Below are 21261 nucleotides of genomic sequence, written 5' to 3'. Positions count from 1 at the left end.
AAAATAACTAAGACAAAAACTGTATTAAAAATCAATAAAAATAAAAGAGTTTTTTAAAAGTAAAAATGACACAAAAATGAGTAAAAAAAAGAAAAGAAAAGAAAAACCACTAAAAGGAAAACAGAAAAAAATAAATAAATAAAAACAATTCTAAATGTTAACAAAAACTATAATAGTATCTCAATGATAGTAAAATAACGCTGTAATGTGGAATAAAAATAAATCTTCATGTTGCACAGATGGACTTTGAGAGACATTCATTTTATTGTGTTTCTGAACACAGATGCTTTTGACTACAGGCAAAAAACAAAAACAAAGCACAACCCAAAAACCCAATCTAAGGCTCTTGGAAGAGTTGTTGTGTATTAACTGCATGATGAAAACAAAGAGACTTTCGATACAAAGTAAACGTCACTAAAACACTCTGCATTTTGGTCTTTCTCCTACTATTCGGATAAAAATAATTGATTATCAAAATATATATATATATATATATATTTGTTTTATAAAATGATCAACATTATATCGCTCTTGGCTGTACAAATACAACAAATATCAAACAGAACACGGACAGAGAAAATAATAACGAACTAAAACTCACGTATAAATGTATAAACTCATATACAGGATGTGATTGCTTTGTTCTTCATGTGGTTGTAATTTAAAGGAATAGTTCACCCAAAAGTGATAATTAGCTGAAAAGATGCTCATCCTCAGATCCTCCAAGATTAGGATGAGTTTGTTTCTTCATCAGATTTGGAGAAATGTAGCATTGCATCAGTGTCTCAGCAGTGGACGCTCTGCAGTGAATGGGTGCCGTCAGAATGCAGCGCATCCATTGCTGAGACACTGATGCAATGCTACATTTCTCCAAATCTGATGAACAAACTTATCTACATCTCGAATGGTCCGAGGGTGAGGAAATTTACAGCAACATCAATCAAAAAAATAACGTTGTTTCAGAGGCAAAGCAAATTATTACATTAAAAAAAAGATATAAAGATAAATATGTTTCTTCAGAATAATGTGCACCACTGAATCACAGGTAATAAAACCAGGAACATGAATTAAGAGTCATTTTGACTTTAATATCTGAATATGATGAAGATAATTTTTTTTTATTGATTTTATGCAGATCAAGCAATACTGAGGCAACAAACTAACTCTGAAATAAATCATTCTGTGGTGATTATACACATTATACACAGTGGTAACATACTAGTGGCTAATTTAATAAATAACATTAATAAATAAATACATTGGATGTCGTAAATATGACATTCTGTATGTTTGCAGCACTGTAATTAATCTGAAATGCTCGTTACCTTATGAAGTGACGACAGGAAGTCAAACACTTCCTAAAACATCATCAGTGATAAAATCAACTGATGACTGAAAGATGGATAAAGCTGGAAATATGAGGCATTATTAACAGATGAAGCTAAATGAATCTTTAAATCTCCAAAGCGCAAATGTTTGCTGTGTTTAAAATCACCTACAAAAAATTTGAGTCTTTGGAAATTACCAAACTACTGAATAGAACTGAACTGAACTGCATTTATTTGATATATTCTATATATAAATTCAATTTAGCTTCAACTGAGACTGAAGCGAATTCAGAATTTAAGGCTTATTTTCAGTTCATTTGAACTTAACTGGCCACAACACACAGAATTACAATTTGATTTTCAATCTACGGAATTAGACGTAATTCATATAACTGCTAAAAGAGTATTTAGTGGATTGAATTTTTCGGTATAATTACCAATGATAATAATACTACAATTTTCATACACCCAACACATGGTTTTGGAATGAAGTCTCTTCTGCTCACCAAGGCTGCATTTATTTGATCAAAACGTGAAATATTATTACAATTCATAATAGCTGTTTTTTGTGTGAATATCTGTTAAAACGTAATTGATTTCTGTGATGCGCAGCTGAATTTTCAGCATCATTTCAGTGACTCTTCAGTGTCACGTGATCCTTCAGAAATCATTCTAATATACTGATTTGCTGCTCAAGAAACATTTCTGATTATTATTAATTCTAAAGATTTGATGTTTTTGTAGAAACTGTGATACATTTTATTTTTCAGAATTCACAGATGAATTGAAAGTTCAAAAGAGCAGCATTTATTTGAAATATAAATCTTTTGTAACATTATAAACGTCTTTACAGTCACTTTTGATCAATTTAAAATTGAGATATGAAAAAAAAAATAATAATAATAATCATAATGACCCCAAACTTAAAACATAAAAATATTCATCCAACAATTTAATATCAATATATATTTTTTATTTTTATAAAAATATCTCTAAACAATGCGCTAACATATTGTGGTGTCTCCTCTCATTCCAATTCAAATTCTAATTCAACATTCTGTGTGTTGTGTCTAATTCAATTCAAATTCACTCACAAATTAAAAGGTTCTTAAAGGGACAGTTCACCCAAAAATGATCATTCTGTCATTCTTCACTCATTCCAAACCCGTATGCCTTTTTTTCTTCTTTGGAACATAAAAGAAAATATCTCGAGAAATGCCTCATTCAATGAAAGCCAATGGGGTCCTTCAAATATCTTCTTTTGATGACAGTAAGTTCACTTTTGGGTGAACTGTCCCTTTAAGCAGCGTGTTTCACACCATAGTCTCTGGAAGTGTGTCTATGCTGTCTGATGACAGGAGTTGCCATATTTGCCACTTCTCTGTGGGCCAGTCTGGATGCTGCTCCGCTCCGAAGCTCTTCGATGGCACGTGTGACGCCGCACCCTGACAGGAAGTGACACGCGGCTGCACGGACACGGCAGGAAGTCTGTCGTCTGGAGATGCCATCATCTCCTCTGATTGGTGAAATGCAGTCTGGCGGCTCGATGCGGTTGGATGCATTTGATGGGGTGGGGTGCTCAGAGGACTGCCGTCTGCACTCGTGACCTGCAGGCATGCTTTACATTCAGCGGCGATATTTGTATGGGACGTTTGCGTCTCATGCACAGGTTTTGTGTCGTTATCGTCATCGTAGAAAACATCAGAGGAGGCGCGTTTATACAGGTGTCCATCCGAACCTGAAGGACAGACACACATTTCCTTATTCTTAACCCTCATAATGCATTCAGGACATTTTGACCTGGAAGAAATGTATACAAATGTATAAACAATGCAGTTTTTAGTAAAGGAATGAAACATTGCAAATGCTTTTAGACCCTCAAAATACATGTAATTTATTTTTTTTTCAGATTTTTTACAATTATTTTTTCAAGAGATATAACATGTCTTGTGTTCGGGTCATTTCTGACCCGGGTATGTATGGAGTACCATTAGTGTCAAAAATACTTTTTGTAAAATTAGCTATGAAGTTAAATTAGTGTCAAAAAACCTTTGTAAAATACACTACCGTTCAGAAAGATTTTTTATGTTTTTTAAAGAGGTCTCTAATGCTTATGAAAGTTACATTTATTTGATCAAAAATACGAAAAAAAAAACAACCCAGTAATATTATGAAATATTATTGCAATTTAAAAATAATACTTTAAAACAAACTTTATTTCTGTGATCAAAGCTGAATTTTCAGCATCCTTACCCCAGTCTTCAGTATCACATAATCTTTCAGAAATCATTCATGAATCATTCATGCTGATTTATTATCAATGTTGGAAACATTACTTTTTTCAGGATTCTTTGATGAATAAAGAGTACAAGAGAATAGCATTTATTTAAAATGATATTTTGTAATAATATACACTACCATTAAAATGTTTGTGGTCAGTAATTTTTCTTCTTCTTTCTTTTTAAATAATTTTTTCCCTTTTCTTTTTTCAGCAAGGAGTGTTAAATTAATAAAAAGTGAGGGTAAAGACTTATATTTAATTTAACTTATATTTTAAAAAAAGATTTATATTTTGAATAAATGCTGTTCTTTTTCAATTTTTATTCATCAAAAAATCCTGAAAAAAAAGTGTCAGGTTCAAAAAAAATATTAAGCAGCAAAATCTGTTTCCAACATTGATAAAAAAATCAGCATATTGTTAATGAATCAGAATGATTTCTGAAGGATGTGACACTGAAGACTGGAGTAATGATGCTGAAAATTCAGCTTTGCACATCACATAAATAAATGATATTTTACAGTATTATTAAAATAGAAAACCATTATTTTAAATTGTAATAATATTTCACAAGATCACTGTTTTTTTCTGTATTTTTGATCAAGTAAATGCAGCCTTGATGAGCATAAGAAACGTCCTTAAAAAACATTCAAAATCTTTCTGATCCCAAACTTTTGAACAGCAGATTATATTCAGCCTTTTCACTATATCTCACACACTTTTGGACTGAATTTTGTTGATAAACATTAATATGTGGGTCTATTGACGAACCACTGCAGCATGAAAAAAATGTAGCACTTTTTTCATCTGAAAATGAAATGCATGCAATTAAAATAAATTTATTTAGTTTTAAAATTTTCAGAGTAACATTCATGTTGTTTTGTTAGATATAAATATGTAGGTTTCATAAATTTGGACTGTTTTTGAGCAATCATGAGTTATAAAGTCAAACAAACTTAATTTCCATTCATTCTAATGGGGTTAATAAGATTTATCTTGCTGTGTTAATAAGATATTTCTAAGATTCATAAAACATTTTTAGGAATAAAAATCTTCTTAACTGCCATTTTATTCTGATTTTCTTACTTATATTCTGTATTCCCAAAAATACTTCTTAAGAATCTTATCTTATTTATTAATTTTTTCCTGAAGACTGTTCTTTAGACAACACTTAGGAAGAATTCAAATTCTTGAAAAGAATATTCTCAAAAGTCATCATAATTAACTTTTTAGATAAACATTTAGGGCTGCAAAATACCACTATTATTATATTTTTGACACAGTAAATTAAATGTTTTGAATTGACCCCACAATTCAGCACACATATGTGGTTGAAAAATAATAAATTTTAACCAGTAAGGATACAGATTCACTATCTGACTATTTAAATACTGTAATAAAGATGATCAAAAGAACAAAAGTGCAGTGTGTAAAGATAAAATGTTAATGTGTTTCCCTTTGATTAAAAGAACTTCTACTGTATAAAATACAGAGTGTATTGCATAATACAGGATCGATTATGTGGCTCTTAAAACTCTCATGCATAGTTTTTTTTTGACTGACATGTCTCTTGTTTCGTGTTTGTACCTGTGAGGAGTTTGTCATGAAGCCCTGACAGAAGAGCATGTCGTGTTCGCCAGATACGAGCCTTATCATGTATGGTTTCCCCTGAGGAGAAGAGAATATTCATGACACGTACAACTCTCACAAAACCCAACACATTTATAAGACAGCATTACATGAATGCGGCAGAAAGCAATCGGATTTTGTGCTGTGATGAGTTCAGGTAAAAATAAAATAAAATAATAATAAAAAATAATATAATATAATATAATATAATATAATATAATATAATATAATATAATATAATATAATATAATATAATATAATATAATATAATATAATATAATATAATATAATATAATATAATATAATATAATATAATATACACACATACACACACACACAGTATATAATTATTAAATACTGGAAAGTATTCATAAAAAGTAGTTTGATCCAGTGTGATTTTAGTCTCATTGATTTACTATTATATTTTTTATTAATATTGCTAATTTGTGTTTATTTTTATAGCTTCTGTTTTTATTTAATAGAATAATACAAATTACAATAAAATAGGCCCATACAATTTACTTTAATGCTGTGAAAACTAGTATTTTTAATAATATAATATAATGTAATATAATGTAATAATACAATGCAGTTTGATTTTATATGAAGGAAGACCTTTGACTATCTTTGCATACTTAGTTTTTTATACTCTTTATTTTATCTTTACTTGGAATTGTATATAATATAATAATAAAACATCACAATGAAATAGGCCTAAAAAATTGTTGTGTTTTTTGTCATTTTTAATAGTTTTTTCCTTTAAATGCCCATATTGGGTATTTTAGTTAATTAATTAATTAATTTTCATTTAAGTTTTAGCTATTTTATTAATTAAACTAAATGAAAAAGAAAAATGTTTCCTTGTGATCTAACTGAAATAAAATAAGCTTATTTTATATATATATATATATTTTTTACATTTTATATTATTTCAATTAGCATTTTTTTAATTTCAAATAACAAAAATGTTTTTTATGGTTTTAGTTTTGGTTAACTATAATAACCTTGACCCACCCTAAGACTCTTTCTTAAAGTCTTGATAAAATATAATAAATTAAAAATTACAATAAATTATAGTCTTTATATATATTATCTTTATAAAGTCTTGAATACAAACATTTTTAACATTTCCACTGCTACTGTCTTAGGAATAAAACTCGACTTTTTGTGACAACATGCCCCAATAGCTTAGATATGTTGTCACAATATATGGGGTACGTTGTCACAACAGGGCATGAAGTTAAACCAAATGACAATGTGAAATGTTGCCTTGGCAACTAGCTGAAATAATAATAATAATAATAATTATTATTATTTCAAAAAATATAATAAATTAAAAATTACAATAAATTATAGTCTTTATATATATTATCTTCATAAAGTCAAATAACCCAATATTTGTGCTGTGTATTTATGCTTATAAGAGTATCGGTAGCAATAACCTAATGACAGACTCCATTCACTGAGAGCTTCTTGCGTGATGCAGATGTTGAGCACTATTTGTATGAGTTGCTGCCTCTGCAGCTCATTTAAAGCACGTGGTCAGTATCACTGGCGTCTCTTCATTAGTGAATAAACCCACCGGCGCCGGCTTGTGAGGGTGAGAGGCAGACGTTGACAGAGTTGTTCCTCTCGAAAGCATGCTGGAGGCTTGTGGGACTCTGATGCTCCGGTCCTGATGGATGAAACCACTCTGAGAGCACTGGAGAGTTGTTATCATACGGAGAGATTTCTCCACTCGAGCTCTTCATGTCTCTGCAGGACCACAGAGCCAGCACACCATTAACAAAACTTGAATTGTTTATAATAGTATAATATAAATTATACTAAAACAGGCACTTATGATTTACTTTATTGCTGTGAAAATCAACATTTAAATAATGAATTATTTATAATTATATTTATTTTAGTATATTATATTATAAGTATATATATATTATAAAAATGTTTTTAATTTTGTAGTTCATGTCACAGTGTAAGCCTAATACGTTTTTTTCCCCCTTGGCATAATATATAACATCATAATAAAAAGTTATAAAAATAAAATAAGCCAATATGATTTCCTTTAATGCTGTGAAAATAAATAACATTTATATATTGCTATTATATCATATATATATATAATATAAAGCCCACAAACCGTCATTTCATATTAAGAAAGACCTTTGACTATCTTTGTGCACTTTTTTTTAACAGTTTATATATTCTTCATTCTTTTTAAACTTGGAATTGTATATAATATAATAATAAAAATGATAATACAATTATTTATTTATGATATGATTTACTGTAATTCTGTGAAAATAAATAATATTCATATATAATATAATATATTTTTGTGTACTATATAAGTGCTTTTATATTCTTATATTCTTTATTTATACTTAAAATTGTATATAATAACAAAATAATAAAATAGGCTCATATGATTTACTGTAATGCTGTGAAAATGAATAATATTCATATATTTAACATAACATAATATAATATAATATAATATAATATAATATAATATAATATAATATAATATAATATAATATAATATAATATAATATAATATAATATAATATAATATAATATAATATAATATAATATAATGCAGTCTGATGAATTATTACTGCACAATTACTGTCTATTGAGGATTAATCAGTATTGCTCGACACAAAGTCACTTACTCACACTGTGGTGTTTTCCTCCTCAGCAGATAATCCACCACATCACTGTCTGTGTCCAGCAAACTCAGCAGAAGCTCGTTCTGCAGCTCCGCTGAGATCTGCGGCACAAATCACATCAACGCCTTCCTTCAAAACACAGCTGAGTCCAGTCAAACCACTGACACACACACAGCTTTACTGCCAAAGAACAAGCGCAGAGGCTTTAGCTTGGGTGGCTATCAAACTCTTTACAAGGAATACGATCTTTTTACATTAAGAGACACAGTCCAATGCACAGCCGACATCAAAATCACTACATTGTGACAGGACACTTACTTACAAGTGACTTTAAAGAGCTCATATGCGACCCTGGACCACAAAACCAGTCTTAAAGGGGTGGTTTACTGTTTTTTTTCTAGGCTTGATTGTGTTTATGGGGTGCAGTCTAACATGTGTCCATGCTTCATTTTTTTAAAAACGCATTATTTTTCATATAATTTACCTTTATTCCACACCGCTCTGTCCCTTCTCTGACAAACACCTCGATTATTTCCTGTTTTTATGAAGCCCCTCCCTCAGAAATACATGATGGGCTCTGATTGGTTAGCTGGCTCAGTGTGTTGTGATACACTAAACCGCCGAGCGTGCGTCTAAATGTCCCGCCCCTCAGCTCAGCGGCATGTGCTCCGGTTGTATTGTAAACAATGGCGTCGTCTATATTGCTTATCAATTTGAGCCCTATTGAGACGCAGAGGATATTAGTGAAGAGGATCGCGCAGAACCTGTGCAAGCATGGCTCTTAATGGTATGTTTGTTTGTTTGTTGTCTCATACGTTTAGATACGCTGTTATTATACTATTGCTTATGTTAGCTTTTAATATACGGTTTTATTCTGATTAAAGCTTTAATACAGTACGGCAACCGCACACGCAGCCATGTATAACGCTTCTCATTGCTATGTGAAAATGTTTGTTGGAGCTGATCTGACGATCTGAATGAGAGAGAGAGAGAGAGAGAGAGAGAGAGATGCAGAGCAGGGCGACGCGAGGAACAGGATTGAGAACTGCTGTTTTAGAACATGATTTTGAAACTTGTGAATCCATTAGAATCGATAGAAGACAGAATCGCGATTCATATATGAATAGATTTTTACATGCACCCCTAGATTTCTCTTCCTCTTCTCTAAAGCAGCACAGCATGGCCCCGCCCCCTTCCTTACATGTTCCCGAGGGCGGGGTTTATCTGGGTCCGTGACGCATCAGACCCGGAAAGTAGTTCGTTGTAGTCCCTTACCAGCCGTTTTTGTAGGCATTAAACTTCCAGAATTTTAAAAAACAATATCTCTGTTTGCATTGAACTTTCAGCGCCGCAAATTTGCAGATGTTATGCTCAAACAGCAACATTACACACTAACTAACGTTAAAAAAGTGAAATTGCAATAAAACCACCCCTTTAAGTGTCAATCTTTCAAAATTGAGATTTATACATCATCTGAAAGCCGTATAAATAAGCTTTCCGTTGATGTATGGTTTGTTAGGATCGGACCATATCTGGCCGAGATACAACTATTTGAAAATCTGGAATCTGAGGGTGCAAAAAAATCTAAATATTTAGAAAATCGCCTTTAAAGTTGTCCAAATGAAGTTCTTAGCAATGCATATTACTAATCAAAAATGAAGTTTTGATATATTTACGGTAAGAAATTTACAAAATATCTTCATGGAACATGATCTTTACTTAATATCCTAATGATTCTTGGCATAAAAGAAAATCATTTATCATTTTGACCCATACAATGTATTTTTGGCTATTGCTACAAATATACCCCAGCGACTTAAGACTGGTTTTGTGGTCCAGGGTCACATATCATGAGGAAACAAACTTTCCTTCATCATCTGAGATAAAAATGCTTGATCTATGATGCAAACATACGGGAACTTTCAGAAATCCAAACTTCTTCCACAGTGGAAAGAAAAACATTTATTGAAATTAAGCTGCAAAAACATCCCATCCTGGCCAGTGTTAAAAGTAAAACTATTATTTATCAAATAAAATATAAATATTAGATGAAACACATTGACTTAAAAAACTGTTTGCCTTGGCAACTAATAGAAATAAAATAAGCTAAGTATTAAAATGACTAAAACTAAAAATGACAAAATTAAAGTGAAGTAAAATATAAATATAAGTGCTAATTCAAAATATTAATAAACACTATAACAGTATTTAAATATTACTATAATTATAGCTGTGACGGATAACCTAAGTCTGACTGGTTTCATCAGAATATATGGTTAGTTGTTACAGCATCTGCCAGCAGGGGAAACTTTGACTTGTGAAGATAATATTCAGATCTTACAGACAGAACAGCAAAACATGGTTGAATTCTTAGAGTCAGAGAGAGAGAGAGTGTGTGTGAAAAATCAGATGTAAAAAAAAATCATAATATGAAATTATTTAATTAAATATGATATTAATAATTTAAATAATAAAACTAATTTAAGACTTGATTATGATTATTAACATAGGACCATATAGGAAATAAATAAATACATGGATAAATAAATAAATAAAATTTCTTTCAAGGATACAATCTGTCTAAAAACAATTTCTAATAATAATAATAAAAAAATGGTATAAATATGCAATATGTAAAAATATGTAATATAAATATGTAAACACAAATATGTAATTATTTAACTAAATATGATATTAAATATATAATTAAAATGATATAACTAAATTATTAAGTTAAATAAATAATTAATTAATTCTCATGGTCAACAAAAAGAGTGTGAACAATTAGATGTATATTTAAAATATAAATATGAAATTATTTCATTAAATATGATATTAAATATAGAATTTAAATGATAAAACTAAATGGGACAATAAATAAATAAACAAACAAACATACAATATCACACCTTTGCAGGATGCGATCTGCTTAAAAAGTGCATGTTTCTATTCTGCAAGCATACTTGTCCTTCATTCAAACTTAAACGGTCCAAACCATCTCAGCAGCCCTTTTTTGGACATGCCAGAGGACTGTGCTGGAAAAGCCGAGCGTTTCAGCGCTGAGCAGCATAAACTACATCTCAAGCACTTTCATAAAACTGTCATAACAAACAGCCATAGAAGTGGTGATTTATTTTTATTGTTGTATTTTCTCTGGCTGAGCATCCTCATATCTCAGTCATAAGGTCATGGTGCGTGTGTGATGTACCGTGAACAGGGTCTGGTGCGTGTCGATCATGAGCTGCACCACGCTGATGATAGCCGCGCTCTCCTCCATTCGCGCCGAGCTCTCCACGCTGAACTCCTTCTCTGAGCTCTTCTGCTTGTGCAGCAGGTTCGGCCCGAATATGGTGGCCAGGTTCAGAGACGTCATCTTATTACCAATCACCTACAATACAGCAGAAATAACACAAACAAAGCCATCATTTCTAACTGCATTGAGCTCAGTGAACTGGTGGGTTTGTGATGGTCCTGAAAAAGCAACGCATCACCTCCAAAACCTAATGTATAGAGGCTTTTATTGTGCTTTTGTCCTTTTTGTCTTTTAAAAAATGTTTTATGGAAAAAAGCTGCATCAAAAATGGTCACAGAAGGAAAAAAAGGATTCCTTTTTCATTTTATTAAAATGTACTTAATCAAAAAGCTTGTGTGCTTAACTGAAATCATGAAACAAACAATCAGAACTGCAGTAGTGTTGGATTTCTATTGGAAGCAGCGTTAGGAAACCTTGTGATTCGTGTGAGTATGAAAAATGACTCTTTGTTTTTGTCCTCTTGCATTATTGTCAAACTATTTTCCTGTTTGACTCTGTAAAGCTGCTTTGACACAATCAGTATTGTATAAAGCGCTATAGAAATAAAGGTGACTTGACTATGAGATCACGGCTTCATGTGGTCTGATTCCTGCTGCAATAACAAGCTGTTATCTGCTGTCCATCAGTCCACCCATCCTCTTACACACACACACACACACACACACACACACACCAGCTAAAACATGATATTTCAGTGTTTATTTAACTGTTTGATAACATTTGACATTATCTCATTATCTCATATATATTTATGTATTTGCTTAAAAGGGTGAGGAAAATAATTTCCAAACAGTCAAGTATAGTCAAGAAGACTCAACATGTTTTATGTACTTTTTTTTTTTTACAAAAAAAATAAAATATGAATATGCATGAAAGAGTTTATAATCGATTCATTGAAATCCCCCCAAAATTGTTGTACGCTGTAATAAATGATTTTTCAAAAGATTCTGAGTATGTTTTACCAGAAAATACAATTTCAGTTTTTCTCTCTCAAAATTTCATGTTTAATTCAGTGTGTTAATTGCCGTTTCTTTGTCATTGTATTTTATGTATCCTGCATTTGATGTATATTTTAAATATATTTTTAAATAATTTTAATCATTAATCAAATTCATTGTTTTCCACTTCATTTTTTTCTGATTCTATTTGAAAGACTTAATTCAATTTTAATAATAAAAAAAGCATGTCAAACAAAATCAAATCAACTTTAAATATTAACAAATTAAATTAATTAATTAATTAATTAAAATTATTATTATTTATTTTTTTACAATTATAGGTCCCTGGGAAGTGTTTTATTTTTTCAGAAAGTCTGTGTCGACAGTTTGGATTCTTCTGGATTTATGATTTAATACATATTTACTATCAAAATCAGTTGTAATTAAATGAAGGCATATAACATTACCAATTTAATTAATGTTTTAAAAATGTAAATCAAATGAAAACGTAACAATTCCTTTCATTTAGCTGCACAACAGAGGATTACTGTTCAAATTAAATTCCCCTTGCAGTTTCTCTGTCATAGTATTTTATATATCCTGTATTTTATGTACATTTATATATCCTTTAGTAAATTTTAAATAATTTTTAAAACATTTTAATAATTTTTATTCTCTGCTTTCATTGTAACTTTTATTTCTTTTTTATTTGATTTCTGAGGGAAAATATTTACTTAAATATTTTGACTCAGAAATTGCTAGTAAATTTCACAAGTAATTACAAAGAAACTGCAAATAACACATTGATAAACACAATATTTTGAAGTAGAACACACTCCATTAATCTTTTTTATTTATTTACTTAGGAAAATCAGTTTTTACATTGAATAAGGGGTCGTTCACACAGAAAGTGTTTTTAAACTAGGCTGCTTTTCTATTGTTTTTCTATGTAAACATGCACTAGAAGGACATATTTGACCTATGCATCATCTTACGCATGGCACACCAAAAAATGGCGCTTAATTTGAAAGTGGTTCAACTTTTAACACGAGTCTCTAAAAATTTCCAAAAATGTATTTTGAGTTGACGGCCCCTAACTATCTTTTTTCTTGAAGTTTAATTGAGATATTCTACTAAATCATCTTGGTCTCAAAACTCTCATACGGATGAGTCATGACACAAGTCTAAATTAAATTTATACAAATAAATATAAATGAAAAATAAAATACATTCAAATTGCCACAATTTTGCTTAATTGTAAAAATCATCACAAATGAACCACACAACTCACCTCGTTCCCATCAGCGTCCCGTGAATCCTCCGCGTGATTGGCTACGTCTGACAGGAAGTGAAGTAAACACTGAAGGGTGTCGCTGTTGCAGGCGGGAAGCAGACAGATGAGTAACTGTATGACCGTGTGCTGATCCGCCTTATCTAGAGCTGCACAAACACCACAGAGAAGATGAGTGGAATAAAGAAGAATAAAGTGTTCATTTATTAAAGGAATAGTTCATCCAAAAACATGTACTCACCCTCAGGTCATCCAAGATGTTTCTTCATCAGATCTATAGAAATGTAGCATTGCATCAGTGTCTCAGCAATGGATGCTCTGCAGTGAATGGGTGCCGTCCATTGGTGAGACATCCAATGCTACATTTCTCCAAATCTGATGAAGAAACAAAATCATCCACAACTTGGATGGCCTGAGAGTGAGTATATTTTCATTTTTGGCTGAACTATTCCTTTAAGCATGATTGTCTCAGCATGGTTTTGCTTACATGCGCAGATGATAAACGCGGAGTACAGTTCCCTGGTCAGCAGAGGATCAGGCATGTCTCTCAGAAACTCTTTGAGCAGCGCCGCCACGTCATGAACACTGTGCCGCTGGTCCAGAACAACATCGGCACCCTGATCGAAGGCTTCACGAAGCTGAATGACACAACAAACACACGTCAACACTGTGAGAACTGACATCGGTCTTTAGAGGGTTCACATACTTCTTCCACCAATGAAGTTGCACAACCTTTCCAGTTATTTGCTATTATTAATGCATTAGGATTTTTAAAAATCATTCAAATGAACCCAGATTCATTGAAAATAACCCTCTTGAAAGGTTTGTGTACACAACAGCATTATCTACACTCTTAAAAATAAAGGTGCTTAAAAGGTTCTTCACAGCGATGCCACAGAAGAACCATTTTTGGTTCCACAAAGAACCATTCAGTCAAAGGTTCTTTAAAGAACCATCCCTTCTTTACCTTTTTTTAATCTGAAGAATTATTTTTTTTTGGCCACAAAGGACCTTTTGTGCAACAGCAAGGTTCTTCAGATGTTACAGGTTCTTTATGGAACCATTTAGACTAAAAGGTTCTTCTATGGCATCGTGAAGCACCTTTATTTTTAAGAGTGTAGAGCAAAGTTTAGCAAAATGGGTTTGTGAAGAAACTGCTGGGGGTTAAAAAAGCTAAAAATGAAAACAAATTACAATACTTACTAAAAAAAAGATGAAATAATTTATTTGTTTACCTGGATGTCACAATACTAAATTTGGTCAAGTTTTATTATATTACATATTACACACTATCTAACAAGTAAGAGTGACTGTATGATATTGCTTAATAAATTGACAGGTTTGTATTTTTTTTGTTTGTAGGTTCAAAAATAAGTCAGAGCAAAATTAAAATAATTGTAATAATTTTAAAATAATAAAACAAATCAAAATAAAAGATTAATTATTTCATTTGTTTTTTATCGTGTACTGTTTGGCTGTCATGACCATTAACCAGAGAACTGTGAATATGCAAATGTGTTGTTGAATTATTAAACTTTTTTAACTCTGAGGGACTTATTTATTATTTAAATATTTTAGGTAAAAATAAAATAAAATAAAATAAAATAAAATAAAATAAAATAAAATAAAATAAAATAAAATAAAATAAAATAAAATAAAATAAAATAAAATAAAATAAAATAAAATAAAATAAAATAAAATAAAATAAAATAAAATAAAACAGTTTGGGTTTGGGGTTAAAATAGGAGTTTGGGAATGCATGATCTAGATGATGAAATATTTTATAATGAGAAAAATATACAAAATAAAATAAAATGCCTTTATTTTATTTACCTTTCCTGAGATATAATAACTGAAATATTAATTTAATTTAATTTATCAAAATAATTTTGCTTTTATGTATTCTGGTTTCCTTACTGTCATTTACTAAAAAAAAAAATTGAAATAAACATATAGTCTCTAAAACAAAACTTTTCCTCTCACCTGTCGAACTCTTTTCTTGGAGCTCCCGACCCGGAAAATGCCCACCGTCTGCAGACCTTAACAGCAGCAAAGCAAATAACCAGCACTGTTACGTCAACGTCTATGGAAACAGTCTTAAAACTGTGTTTAGACTACGCTCAAACTAGTCCGGCTGTTACTGTGAACTCTGAAGACCCCATGAAATGGAAACGGAAAAGTTTTTTTTTTTTTTCCTGTGTTGATGTTTTCTATTGAAACAGGAAGTTGGGCGGGGCTTATCCAACCATAAAGACGACCTCAAACTGACAGATGTGACCTCAGGACCACAATCTTGATTTTTAGGGGCTCCTTAAAACTCCTTACTAACGGCGTTATTTTTTTCAGTAACGAGTAATCAAACGAATTACTGTTTCCCCCGTTACAACGCCGTTACCGTTACTGACAATAAAATGCGGCATTACTATAATTTATTATAATATTACTATAATTTTATTTTTCAGTTCATCTGAATGGATGCGCAGTGTAGCTGTATTTGACGTACCATAAACTCTAGTGTGAAGCGCACGACTCGCCGTCGCTTTGTCTCACAAAGACAAAGAAAGAGACAGAGCAAGAGACATGCAGAAGTGACGCGCTACATGTAAACGATATTCTTTGTTGTATGTTCCTGTCAAAATAACGGAGTTCCTTTGGAATTCTTCAGCTTTTAAGAACTGCCGGGTTCTCTGGTAGTGGGCGGAGCTAATGCGCAAACGACAATCTCATTGGCTGGCGCTCACCTATTATCCTCCCTGTTTTGATTTCAGCAAATCAATTCAAGCGAACGCAGACAACGTGATTAATATTCATGAACCCAGCAGCTCATTAATCCTTAGTGCGTTTTATATTGTTATTAGTAGTAGAATTCGTAGTAGTTTTGCTATCTTATCATTAGCCTATTATTTATAGAAACACTAAATGACAAACAATATCTTAAGCACCACCACCAGTCCTAAGTTCAGTCAACATGACAAATATGCATTCATACACGGTTATTCTAATTACTAAAGTTCTATCATACAATGCTAAATTATCATAATATCATATTATAATGCTTGACTGACTGATGCTAAGTGTCAGATACTTAAAAAAAACTGTGCCATTTTACAAACATAAGATATATGTATATACACACACTGTATATGATATAAAATAGTATATCAGATAATTAATATTAGTCTGGTGAGTAAACTAGCCAATGGTAAAAATGTACTAGCCAATAGCAATTCTATTACCAAGGTGCCCATAGAGGGTTGATAATATTTACAATAATATATTGAATTTGATGGGCGTCTCTCACATTGTCCCACAGTAACACAGTAACATTAAAATAGTGTAGATTAGTGTACAATGCATTATAATAATATATTCTATTTATTGTCCATTTCCTTTATTTAACATATTTAATATTGGGGGCATCCAAGTTATTTGACATATTTGAACATTTTTTTTTTTAAAGTAACGCAATAGTTACTTTCCCTAGTAATTAGTTACTTTTATAATGATGTAACTGAGTCTCAGTTACTATTTGTGAGAAGTAACTAGTAACTATAACTAATTACTTTTTTAAAGTAACGTGCCCAACACTGCTTAAAACACATTTGGGTTTAGGTGGCACTGACCATACTTCTGCAGGTGTTGGCAGCAGCTGTCCAGAACGCGCGGCACCTGTCTGTAGATGGGGTTGAGGCTGAGCTTGGCGTCGCTCGTCTTCTTCTTCTCGCCGTGAGACTCCACAGGCATGGAGAGCTGAAGAGCCTCCAGCAGACGAGAGTGACTGTCGTCCAGATCAGTGATGCAGTCCACGGACATGCCGCCCTGCAGCGGTCAAACACAGATATAGACACTTCTGTCAGCATATATGGCTGAGAAATACAGTTTGATTATTAACTTATTATTCTATCAAAAAATAATAATAATTATACATTTATTATTATACAAAGTAATAATTATATATTTATTATTGTGTCAAAAAAACGATTTAATGATTATTATTATTAATTTATTATTGTGTCAAAAATGTTTTAATGATTATTATTATTGATTCGTAATTTATCATTGTGTCAAAAAAGTTTTAATGATTATTATTAATGATGATTAATTTATTATTGTGTCAAAAAAAAAAGTTTTAATGATTATTATTATAATGATTATTAATTTATTATTATGTCCAAAATGTTTTAATGATTATTATTGATTAAAAATGTATTATTGTGTCAAAAACCTTTTTTCTGCATATCAGTTATCAAATATTTAAAAATATGATAATGCACTGTTAAAAAAAAAAAAAAAATGTTGAGCAAACTCAAAAATCTGCTGAAGCTGGTTGCCTTAAATTTTTAAGTTTGCTCAACTTTTTTTTTTTTTCCAGTGTGGTTCCATTTGTCAACATGAACTAACAATAAAAACACTTCTAAAGTATTTATTCATTAATGATCATTTCAATATGCACTTGAGCTAACATGAACTAATGATGAATAGTTAGTATTAATTATATAATATAAATATAGACTATAATTGTATACTGTAACAGATGCATTGCTAATTGTTAGCTATGCATTAACTAAAGTTAAGAAACAGGACCTCGCTGTAAGCAGCAGTATGGTTTGAAGCGTTACTCTACCCGTCTGCGCGAGCGCAGCGCCGTCTCCGGTGTGCCGGGTGTGGTGCCCTCGTTGGGCGTCTCGGAGGACGAGCTGAGGGACGAGTTACTGCTGGAAAGCTCCTTGTTGGTGGATCTGCGGCCCGTCAGGTGCAGGAGTGAAGAGACCCGGTCCGCCGGACTCCGCTGCTCCTCCTGCTCCTCCTGCAGCTGCTTGTGACGCCGGTCGTTCACAATCACCTGCGAGAGCGGCACGCCGAACGCCTGAGGATCCGACTCTGACAGAGAAACACACGCATATTTACTTCTGCTGCTCTTAACTTTCTGTCAAAGGCCAAATACCTTTGAAACTCAAATATTTACATGAAGTCAACCTGGGGTTTTAAGTTAATATTTATTAATGTTTTACTCGTGTTTACTAATGTTTTAACAACGCAGAAAATAAAGATGCGATTAAATAAATACTAATAAAATATATATTTTGTTTTGGCTTTATTTCAAAATAAATGCAAAGTAAAATTGAATAAAATAATAGAAAATAATTGTTAATGTTTATTTATATGTGACCCTGGAGCACAAAAGCAGTCATAAGCAGCACAGGTATATTTGTAGCAATAGCCAACAATACATTGTATGGGTCAAAATTATCCATTTTTCTTTTATGTCAAAAATCATTAGGATATTAAGTAAAGATCATGTTCTGTGAAGATATTTTGTAAATTTCCTACCGTAAATATATCAAAACTTATGCATTGCTAAGAACTTCATTTGGACAACTTTAAAGGAGATTTTCTCAGTGTCTCAGCCAAATATTGTTCGATCCTAACAAACCATACATCAATGGTTATTTATTCAGCTTTCAGGTGACGTATAGATCTCAATTTAAAAAAATTGACCCTTATGACTGGTTTTGTGGTCCATGGTCACATTTATGTGTTCATTTATTTAGCCTCATTTTTGAAAGGTTAATTTAAAATCCCAGGGGGATTTCATGTAAAAAAAAAAAACCTAACTAACAAAACAAAACAAAATATAAAATAAAATCGTAATATTAAAAAATAATAATTTAGCAACACATTTGCATGTCCACAGTCCTTTTATGTTAATTTTACATTTTTATGATGTAATTCAAGGATTTCCAAACTTTTTTTTTTTTTGTCAGTTTTGTATATCTTAATATATCAATAATTACATAACACATTCAGATGTTCAAGGTCCTCTGATGTTGATAATAATTATTAGTTTTAGTTATTTAGACTACAATAACCCTGCTTTTCATGCAATTTCTCCAGTGCTTTTTACTGCAAATATTTAGTTCTGGTTCTTTAATCAAGGTTTTCCCAAACTTTTCGTCAGCCAAATGCCTTTGAACTAAAATATTTACATTAATTACCCATGGGATTTTAAATTGACATTTTAATAATTTAACAACAACAACAACAACAACAACACACACACACACACACACACACACAAAATAATAATAATAATAATAAAAATAATAAATAAACAAATAAATAAATAAATAATTAAATAAACATATACATACATACATACATACATACATACATACATGCATACAGTACATACATAAAAGGATATGGATATGTTTGATGCTTATAAACCTGCCAAATTCATTAAGCAATATCACTCATAGACACTCCTGCTTATTTCATATTACTTAATATATAAAGTAATAAAACATGGCATATACAAATTTTTGTATTGTGGATTTTGTATCCACACTGAACATCTCACACCTTCAAACACAAGCTGTTTAATGTAAACGTGAAAGGAATGCGTCCAGTGCGAGTCGTCGGAGGTCTGATCTGCAACACAAATAATGGGATCGAGCGCGGAGCGTCTCAGATTGTTGTTGTTATTTCTCGAGGCAGTCGGAGCGCAGCGGGAGCGTCTGCATTCCAGCACACATTACTGCGCAGTCGCTCAGGCGGATCTCAGCTGTCACGCCACATTCTGGGTCAAAGCACTATATATTAATATCATAGAGGAGCTATAGGAGGTCAGACGTACAGTATGAGAGCACTGTGAACATCTCAATATTTGGTTCTTCATTTAAACCTATAAATAAATGTTTTATATCTAAACATGAAGATATAATGTAAAAGCAGATTGTGCACTGTTTCTATGTGACTAATCAAACGAGAGTAAATGAGTGTCATTGATCATGTGACTCTTTGTTCAGACGGTCAGATGTTCTTCCACTGAAGCGCAAGATGATATTTGGAACATGTTAGCAAATGAGAAGTGCATAAATGAACATCTGTTTATAATATTTACTTACATTTACATTTAATCATTTAGCAGACAAGTAGCAAGTTTTTTTTTTTTTAATTACATAATAAATAAAAAGAAAACACATAGAATAGAAAAAGAATAAAGCAAGCTAGTGTTCGAGGCCTTTTTTGCTTTTAATTGTATAATAAATAAAAAGAAAACAGAATACAAAAACATTAGAGAAGCTAGTGTTAAGTTTATGTTTTTTTTTTTAAAGAAAACAAGCAGTTAATAAATGAATAGAGTTCAAGTCTAAAAGGGGCACGTTTAATACTTAACATTCAATTAATAAATAAACATAATGTGAGGAATCGATTATGCTCTTCTATTGTAATTCACTTTGGATTAAACATCTGCTAAATGCATGAATGTAAATGTAAAATGGTTTATTATTCACACAGTGGACTCTTATCTTCTTAAAATAGGTCAAATAACTATTGATTTATTCATCTATGGCTAACAGTGTTATTTTTCCATTAATGAGATACTTTTATAGTTTTTGTTTTGAATTAGACTTTATGTTTAGTCTTTTCTGCATTCATGTTCATTTCATTTAAACTTTTATTAATTTTGATGTGTGTTTTTGTCATTTTTTATTATTTTTGTTGTTATATGTCGTTTTCAGTTTTAGTTATTTTAGAACAAGTCAAAATAAATGAAAATGTAAAATGTTGCCTTGGAAACTAGCTGAAATAAAATAAGGTTAAGTTTTTTAAAATATTTTATTTTATTTCAGTAAACATTTATGTCAAGTAGCATTTTTATTTATTTATTTATTTTTTAGTTTTAGTTTATCAACAGAGTTTTTAAGATTAAATTAGGACCTTTTTTAAGACCTGCATGTTTTATTCTATATGCATACTGAAATTGGTTTATATACCAATACATCAATACATTGTTGTTGATATAAT

The 21261-nt window shown here is 31.2% G+C and overlaps 1 protein-coding gene across 3 annotated transcripts in view; it reads right to left on the bottom strand.

Moving 5' to 3' along the window:
• Positions 1-256: 256 nt before the first annotated feature.
• LOC131547581 (rho GTPase-activating protein 6) overlaps positions 257-21261 on the bottom strand; it is a 36338-nt gene continuing 15333 nt past the window's right edge. For all 3 annotated transcript variants that reach the window (XM_058788252.1, XM_058788254.1, XM_058788253.1), the window contains exons 4-13: positions 18074-18330; positions 17073-17268; positions 15433-15488; positions 13937-14087; positions 13450-13598; positions 11116-11295; positions 7911-8008; positions 6818-6990; positions 5194-5274; positions 257-3066 (exon numbers count right to left, since the gene is read on the bottom strand). In XM_058788252.1, coding sequence (XP_058644235.1) covers positions 2642-3066; positions 5194-5274; positions 6818-6990; positions 7911-8008; positions 11116-11295; positions 13450-13598; positions 13937-14087; positions 15433-15488; positions 17073-17268; positions 18074-18330 — 1766 coding nt within the window. In that variant the 3' untranslated portion in view covers positions 257-2641. The remainder of the gene's footprint in view (positions 3067-5193; positions 5275-6817; positions 6991-7910; positions 8009-11115; positions 11296-13449; positions 13599-13936; positions 14088-15432; positions 15489-17072; positions 17269-18073; positions 18331-21261) is intronic.

Source organism: Onychostoma macrolepis, chromosome 09 (assembly GCF_012432095.1).
Source record: "Onychostoma macrolepis isolate SWU-2019 chromosome 09, ASM1243209v1, whole genome shotgun sequence".
NCBI classification, from domain to species: Eukaryota; Metazoa; Chordata; class Actinopteri; order Cypriniformes; family Cyprinidae; genus Onychostoma; species Onychostoma macrolepis.
The sequence above is the reverse complement of the archived record's forward strand: the minus strand, read 5'-3'. Positions and strand labels throughout refer to the sequence as shown.